This window comes from Myxine glutinosa, chromosome 5 (assembly GCF_964187855.1).
Source record: "Myxine glutinosa chromosome 5, kmMyxGlut1.1, whole genome shotgun sequence".
Lineage (NCBI taxonomy): Eukaryota > Metazoa > Chordata > Myxini > Myxiniformes > Myxinidae > Myxine > Myxine glutinosa.
This window is the reverse complement of record NC_136265.1, coordinates 199,775,423-199,784,464: the sequence shown is the minus strand read 5'-3', so window position 1 is coordinate 199,784,464 and position 9,042 is coordinate 199,775,423. Positions and strand designations below refer to the sequence as shown.

At 43.8% G+C, this 9,042-nt stretch overlaps 1 protein-coding gene across 4 annotated transcripts in view; it reads left to right on the top strand.

The window, feature by feature from the left end:
* Positions 1 to 6,275: 6,275 nt before the first annotated feature.
* Positions 6,276 to 9,042, top strand: part of LOC137426482 (uncharacterized) — a 28,775-nt gene continuing 26,008 nt past the window's right edge. For 2 of the 4 annotated variants that reach the window (XR_013623673.1, XM_068115053.2), the window contains exon 1: positions 6,276 to 6,433. Coding sequence is in view for 2 of the 4 variants with exons in the window: in XM_068115053.2 (XP_067971154.2) it covers positions 6,337 to 6,433 (97 nt within the window). In the remaining 2 variants the exon portion in view is untranslated. The remainder of the gene's footprint in view (positions 6,434 to 9,042) is intronic. The other 2 variants (XR_013623674.1, XM_068115054.2) reach the window with 1 other exon arrangement.

Sequence of the window (9,042 nt, the reverse complement as noted above, 5' to 3'; positions counted from 1 at the left end):
CTGTTTGGTTTTTTTTGTCCTGCTGAGCTGGAATTGACTAAATGCTGGTATTATAAATATAACATCTTCTTCCATTGCCCCGTCGATTGCGGAGCGAAAAGCTATGTCTCGAAGATGGAATCACCGGTACCCACAGTGCATATCGCCATCTTACTATAATTCACCAAATGTCTGTCTGTCCGTTCGAAGGTACCACAAAAACGGCTCAACCGATCGCAACGATATTTTGGGTGGGTATTCCTGGGACCCCTGGGAGTAAAATAGGCTATATTGTTTTTCCAAGTTTTCAAATTTTCCAGTTTTTCCAAACACGATGGAATTATATTGTTACGGTTTTGCAAAGCCCGTTCCCTTACCAAGGGGAGATTAAGCCCCTTGTTATCCTTGGGTCTTCGAACCGCGAGACTGAGTCGCCACTTCCGGTCAGACGCGGGAAAGGGTGTTGAGACAATTTTTGCACGTACCTAAGTACCCACGCCGCCGCGGAAGCGGGGTTCGAGTCTCGCACGAAACACGCGTAATTGAGTACATCCGAGCGGATGGCGTACCACGTGGTCCGTGCTGTTACCTTGCTATTGGAACCCGATCAGAGCGATATAATTCGTACCACGCTAAGTCAATGATGGAAGGGACGAAACGGTCGAATCAAAGGAAGAACACGTTTAATTATTATTTACACAATGTACACTGGTAGAAGAAGAGAGACACGGGGCAGTCTTAAGCAGTCTCAGCTTATTAATCCAGACAATGGGCCCACTCACACTCACAGGGGGATGAAGGAAGAAATGTTCATGCGCTGAACGCGCCGGCTTTGGTCGTCCAGGAACAGCTCACCCGGTGTGGACCTCTGGCGATCACCGCACGTATCCCCGGCGAAGACAGGCAGGCAGGCAGGAAAATATGCGCGTCTCTGGCCCGGCACGGCTGTCTTTTCCAGCGCAATTAATACAACTGCCGTCAAACTGAGCGCTCCGAACTCATAACTCGTAACTCAGCGCTTTCACTCTCATAACTCAATGGAGGATCTGACTCCAGCTCAACACAGCGCTTTCACTCTCGCATGGGCTTGCCTCATAACTCAATTCAACACCGCGCATCCCTTCTCATAACTGAGGTGGGGGCTCTGGGCACAGGGTTATATCGTCCCGCCCTGGCCCGAATCGAATGTTCCAAACCCCGCCTTTTGCCGCAGTGGTAAGTCACTCCCCTCGAGCCCTGATTGGCAGCTCGCGCTTACCGGTCACTCCCACTCCTCCTGCCCCGCCTTCCTTCGGCCTTGATCAACTTGTTCAGGCCGGCCCCGTGGTATTTCACGCCAAAACCAAAAGCATGGAGGCATCGTAAAGGACCTAATTCTCATTATTCTACTCAATGCAAAACTAACACAGGAAAGGTCTACGCTTACATTTACTATGAAATAACTGAGCTTTAAACGAGGCTACATGTTGTAGTGTAACTAAACTAGGAGGGGAAATTAACCTTTATTATAAAAACACAAAACCGCAACAATATTTACCGATATGAACAGTGATGTGGCTTTTATTGAAATTCTACAAATACTGTTTAGATTTTGATGAGAATTATGAACCTGCCGCGAATGCGGAAGTGGACAGATGACGGAAATGCGCGGTTTGATAATATCCAAATACAACCGTCATTCAATCGTAATGTTAAATCGTTAAACGTTAATCGTGTTAATCATTTTGTTAAAGTATCAATTGATGATTGGAATTGAGTGAATACAATTACGATTTTGAATTCGTAATTGTGTTCACCCAACCGTACGGAACTTTACATCAGGATTTAAATATTTGTTTGTGTCATGAATGTTGTTAAAAGTTTATTATGTTAATGTGTATTTGTGATTGGAGTTATGCTGTTTGGAATGAAAAAAGGGATATCGAGTTCAAGTGAATGACTGCCGTGACGGTTTCTACTTTCTAAACGTGAATTCGCGGATCTCCATATGCAGATTCGCCATTGACTGGGTATGGAACAAACATACCCGTTTGTTTGCCAATGGGTACGTTTTTCATGGAAGTCCTTCACGAACTTGCTGTCCATGTCTAACGTGTGACTGAAGGTGCTATAGGAATGTGGAATTTATTGGTTTCATGCTTTAGCATTCGCCGTTTCTGCATTGTCTGTTTGCTTCTGGCCTCCCACCCATGCGTAGCAACTGATCACAACGGTTTTCAACAACCTAACTGATGCGTAGCACGGGTACCTCACTAGTATTCTCGTAATTTTATCTTCCATCCCTATTTATGAACTTTTCCCACTCCCGGTAGCTGCCTCTTTATTGTTGGCTTCTTCCTCCCTCTTTTCCCATTCATTCATCCTATGTTCCGTGAACCTCGATACCTGTAAAAAAAAAAGCTTCTTCTTATGCCGATCACATTTGGGGTTATAGTTACTTTGGGGGCAGCCAACCCTGAGCATAATTTATTTATTAGGCCTTCATCTTCAGTGAATCATATGATTGATTTACCTTAGCACGTTATTGAAACTTCCTATCTGAATTGATCTATGATCACTTTTATTGCGGATTAATCAATGTGCATGATTATTGAGGGATCCAAGGAGGAGGAGGTCTAGGATGTCTGCACAACCCTCATGGTGCATGTGCGTGCGTGCGTTAAACTATCATTTCAACAACCTAACTGATGATTTTTATTTTTAGTTATAGTTTTTACTTTGATGCTAATGGTTGTCTTTCTTGCTTTTCCCATCCCCAGTGGGATTTTAACATCCGCTAGAAAATACGAGCTGAAGGGACAGGCTTCAGTATGTCCAGTCTGAAAGATAACGCTTCAGGATGACATATTATAGTGCGGTCATGAATCTAACCCGGGCGACTGCTGATAGGCCAATAGATTACTGTCAGCCAATCCATCAGAATGTGTGTGTATTTGGATCCTGTTTCCTCTGAAATGAAACTCAAACTATTCATTTTAGACTTGAGGATGTTGCGCAGACTATCAGTTACCAATCTGATATACTTGCTTTTCAGGCTGTTAGTGATGTTGTCATGCCAAATAGGGCCGACGCCCTGGCATCGCACCTGTCTCCCGGATTCTGTAAAATCTGAAACTCAATTTTTGGAATCTCCCGTGATGAGGCCGAGGCACATGGTATGTTCCTCTCGCATTGCAGGCAGGTCAGTGGTCTCTGTTTATTACCATCTATTCTCCACCATTGCTCTTTCAGTCCTCTGAACCTCTCCATCTATTCTACGTGGCATGCGTTCTTCCAGTCAGACCGTCCTGGTTCGGCTTCCAAAATACACTATGTACATGAACTCTTCGATTCGTCACTTCTGTCTATAAAACCACCTTGTACAGACTGTTCTGTCTCCTGCTTCCCTCCAGGGTTTCAAGCAAACATCCATTTATTGTCATCCCCAATTCAGACTATGTTACCCCCACTAACCTTTCATAACCCAACGTGGCTCATTATAAAGAACTCTGCATGGGGAATAAATGTTGTTGACGATGACGTCATTGGTGTCTTACTTATGACATCACAATTCGACAGGGACAACGCTTAGTCTGATCAGTTTGAAATTTCTTGAACGTGACCTACGCAACAATTATATTAGAGAATATAAATTTATGATGTCATCGCTCACGTGGTCTGGCAGCCATATTGGATCAAATAAAAAAACAGTGGAGTTCACTCGCACCAAGCTGACTGCATGGGGTAAGTATTCTATGAATACCATCTAGTTTGGAAAAGGGACACCATCTGCTTTCATCGCTCTTATTAATTGAGAGTAGAGTAAAGATGACCCCTTCCCCCAATCCATCCCCAATCTTGCACATATACCTTCTGTTCAATCCTGCAAATATACAGACTTGGCATTTAATATGGAATATTTTTTTTGTGGGGGTGAACTTACTTTTCAAGATGTCTTAGAACCTAAAGTTCATTGGAATTATGTTGAAATTATTCTAGATTTTGTTAATGTGACCTTTAAAAGAAACAAAAACCACATTTGACATTTCGAAACAAATAAATTGATCCTTGAAAGTGATGTAAATTGATAACGAACTCAATTCATGGACAGTACTGTGTTAAACTTCTGTACGTTTTCCAGAAGTATCTCTTTATTTTGCACATTAGCTAATTTTTTTTTAACAAAAACAAAAGTTAAATTACGACTGGGATTACGGACAGTAAAATTACAGTTCAGTACTTCGTGTAACCCCCACGAGCATTCAGGAGAGCACGTACACGTTGAGGCATGCTGTTCATGAGATTTGCCAAGGTTTGGACAGGAATCGCTTGCCATGCAGTTACAATAGCCTGCTGCAATTCACGCACAGAGGTCGGCTGCTGGTCCAAGTGGTCGATTTGACGCGTTAATTCTGCCCACAAGTTCTCTATCGGATTCATATCCGGGGACATGGCAGGCCACTCCATATGCTCTACACCACGGTCAGCAAGAAAGTGTTGGATCATGTGAGCACGATGAGGCCGTGCATTGTCATCTTGGAAGACAAAGTTTCCTCGAAAGGCTGCACGAGCAAATGGAAGCAATGTGTCTTCCAGAATGGCCCTGTACTTGAACTGGTTCAGGTTTCCATTCAGAACAACCAAGTCAGTTTTGCCCCCTGCATGAAAAGCAGCCCAAACGGTCACCCCACCACCTCCAGCCTGGACTCTTGGCACTATACAATCTTTGTTGTAGGCTTCATGCACTTGTCTGCGCACTCGGACGCGGCCATCTTGACGATAGACCAGAAATCTAGACTTGTCACTGAAGATCACGTGATTCCAGTGTCCTGGCTGCCATTGACGGTGCTCTCTGGCTCACTGCAATCGGCGCTGGCAGTGTTGTCTAGTCAGGCATGGCTTTCTCAGGGGACACCTGGCACGATAGCCTGCTTGAACCAGTCGTTGGTTGACTAGCCTTCTGGATACAGGCACATTTGTCAGTTGCTGCCACTCAGCCCTAAGCCGATTAGCTGACTTGGTACGGCCATTGCGGACTAACCGGTGCAGCTTGCGATCATCCCTCCTTGTGGTTCTGCGGGGACGTCCTGGCCTCGGTATTGGAGGAGGGACACCCCTCTGAGCATTTCGTTTCAGGATCTTTGACACCTGACCTTGAGTGATGCCATACTGCCGAGCAATAGCACGCTGTTTCATGCCGTAATTTCGTAAAGCCACCACTCCATGACAAACAGCATTGTCGATTTGACGGACCATCTCCAGAGGAAGCGGCAATAACCTTTGGAGACGTGCAGCAGTTGTTTTCCACTAATATAGAACGCAACAACCCTTGTATACTCGACTGTGAAACCAATCATCAAATGCACCTGTCCGTACATTTTGCCACGCCACCTGTGATATAATCCTGTTGTTGACTTCTTGCTGCAACAGACAATCAGTGACATGGTTCTTTTAACAAATAAATCACCAAAGTGTAAAAGAAATTCACCAGATTGATATACTGAGTTAAGAAAGTAAACCCAAGTCAAGAAAAAAAAAATATTCCATATTAAATGCCAAGTCTGTATATTCGGTATAATGACCATCTTTCATTTTAAATCGACCACTATACCAACAGTTACAGAGCCCACTCGTGCTGACGTCCATGATACTCGACATATGACCAGGACCAATAGCTAGATGGCTGACATCCATTATTAGCGTGAATCGTTCACATTTTGATACAAGCATGGTATTGGGCAGTTCTGTTCTTATATAGATACTCTTTAAATCCAGTCGATTAGCCAACTCGAAATTGAACATGGCGACCATTAAAAAAAAGTTTTTGATAAATAATAACAAAATAATAAATATTTTAAGCATAATTAAGATAAATTTAACTTTTAACGACCTCTTGTAGATAATGTGTAGTTCTGTGATTTTGTATTGATACGCATGTCCTAAATTCAATTTTAAAAAGTTTATGGTACATTTTAAAAAGCAATTTTGGGGGGCATTTTGACAAAAAATGGCCGACATGTTGAATTTCGAGTTGACTAATCGACTGCATTTAAAGAGTATCGATACAAGAGCATAACTGCAAATTTCATGTTTGTATCACGATGTAAATGTTTTTTTTGTGTTAGTCACCCAGCTGCAAGGAGGTTATACAAGGAGGGGGTTATTTTGCCCCACCTTTTCCTGCTAGAGTCATCTTCCATCAACTTACATTACATTAAAATAAATAATGACATGGACCAAATTGTTAGCCTTGAAATTGGATAGATCTATCTTCACTGGAACGTGATAGCTCATACTTTGTTTGCAGAGGGATCTTGTTGCCATTTGGTGTAGGTAATAAAACGCTCACCTATCCAAGAACTGCAGCCATAGAGCCCAATGTGTGGAACCATGAACGCATCCGCCATCCTTCTCGTGTGCTGCCTCCTCACACTGACCTTGGCCAAGCCTTTCTCAAAACATCCAGGTGAACCCAGTAAGTTGGCGTGATAACAGTTTGTCAAGTACATAGAAAGTTACTCGTGGGGTATGCTTGCACATTGTGTAAGGAATAACAAACCGTGCTTCATATGTAGGTACATAATAAATAGAGAAGCTTTACGTAGGTACATAATAAATAGAGAAGCTTTATATAGGTACATAATAAATAGAGAAGCTTTATGTAGGTACATAATAAATAGAGAAGCTTTATATACAGTCACGTGAAAAAGTAAGTACACCCCATGTAAAGTTTTGACTTTTTCAACATATTTCAACATACTGTATAGCTATTTGATCTTCATTTCAACAATATTGATAGATAAAGGTGATAAAATATAACAAATATCATGAAACATTTACATTTTGTAGTCCATTGTATAATTTTAAAAAACATCAATGCAAATTTCGCATGTGGAAAAAGTAAGTACACCCCTACATTTATCACTACTTCAAATACCTAAAATTAGAATAAGGTGCACCAGCTCAGGTGCAAATGATTAGAACATCGTTTGAGAGGATCTTGGAGGAACCTGTCTTATTTAAACCTCAGACTCTGGAAATCAGCTAACATTACCGCTTTACACAAAAAAGGTGCAAAAACAGATCCTTGCAACTACAGACCAATCAGCCTGCTCCCAATTATCAGCAAAGTCATGGAATCCATCATTGCTTCGGATATGAAATCTTTCCTCTTCTCCAATGGCTTGATCTCTGATCATCAATTTGGTTTCAGACCAGGTCACTCTACTCTGGACATGCTGCTTCTGCTGTCTCAACAATGGATGGAGGTCCTCAATGCCAAACAGGAAATCAGAGCTGTCTCCCTTGACATATCACGGGCCTTTGATACGGTCTGGCACCCAGCTCTGCTCACCAAACTCTCCTCCTATGGTATCCATGGAAATCTCCATGCATGGCTTGCGGACTTCCTCTCTGGTCGTAGTCAACGTGTGGCCCTGAATGGATTTCTCTCATCTCCCCTTCCTGTTCAGGCTGGAGTTCCCCAAGGAAGTGTGCTGGGCCCTGTGCTTTTTCTGGTCTTTATCAATGATCTCTCCGACTCTCTGGAAAATCCTCTCTATCTCTTTGCTGATGACTCCACTCTCTGCCGCTCCATTCCTCTTCCCTCAGATCGGCAGTCTGCAGCCTCCTCACTCTCTGAAGACCTGGACAAAATCACAGACTGGTCAAACAAGTGGAACATGTCTTTCAATCCTGACAAATCTCACTCTCTTACTATGTCTCTCCGAAAAGATCGACTGGACAACCCTCCCATCTACTTTCTCAACAATCCTCTCCAAGAAGTTCTGTCGCTCAAGCTTTTGGGTCTCACTATCTGCCATGATCTTTCTTGGGAAAACCACATTTCCAAGCTGGCCTCCAAAGCCAGTCGCCGACTGGGCATCCTCCGTCGTGCGAAGTCCTTCCTCGGCACACCTGAGCTCCTCACCACATACAAGGCTTTCATCCGCAGCTCAATGGAATACTGTTCTCCCCTATGGGCTGGTGCTCCTGCCTCACACCTGGCTCGGCTTCACGCTGTTGAATCCAAAGCTTTCAAAATCATTGGAATCTCCCGCGATGAAGCTATCTCTGAGGGCCTTTCACTCACTCACCGCAGGCAGGTAGGTGGTCTTTCTGTCTTCTACCGACTCCTCTCCGGCCTTGCTCCCCCAGCTCTCTCTGTGCTCTGTCCCCCAAATATTCCTACAGGTCGCACAAGATCTTCCAGCAACCCTCTGATGGTTAAACTGCCGAAATCTCGGCTCTCTGCTCACCTTCACTCTTTCATTCCTCTTTTCTCCCGCCTCTGGAACAAACTCCCACACTCCCTTCAATCCCTGTCCTCCCTCCAGGTCTTTAAAACAGCTGTTCACCACCATCTCTTATCTTCCCCCATCCAAAACCTTGATCTTTTCTACCCCCACTAATTCACCCCAGATCCACCTTGTTTGAAATTCCAACTTCTTTCCTGGAAATCCTGGCAGTGTCCATATGTTTATACCTCTCCCACCCCCCCCCCACCCCCCCTTCACATGCCTCCCCCCAAAGCCCTCTCCCTCCCACAGATCTCTCGATGTCTCCATGTCTCTCGGTCCCTGCTCTCAAATGTTGTGTTTGTGTCCTTCCCCCTCTCTCCCCATCTTGTCTACCTCTCCCGATGTTATTTGTTTTATGTGCCTGTTTGTCTTTCTGTGTGATTAATGTTCGCTCTTTCACGAGCCTCGATCTTGTATACAAAACAAAAAAAAAAACACATTTAGTTTGGCTTGCTCTTTTTTTGTTGAAGTGTGCGGCGTCACCATACCTAGATCAAAAGAGCTCTCTGAGGCATTCAGAAAGAAGGTTATAGATGCCTACGAGTCTGGGAAGGGATTTTAAAAGATCTGTAAACAATTGAAATCAATCATTCGACTGTCCGGAAGATCATCTAGAAGGGGAGAAGATTCCAAACAACTGCCAACTTGTTCAGGCCAGGCCACCCCAGCAACTTCAGCCCGAGAGCAGACCGCAAGATGCTGAAAGAAGTCTCTAAGGACCCCAGAATGTCATCATGTGACCTACAGGTAGTTCTTGCCACTGTTGATGTCAAAGTGCACGAGT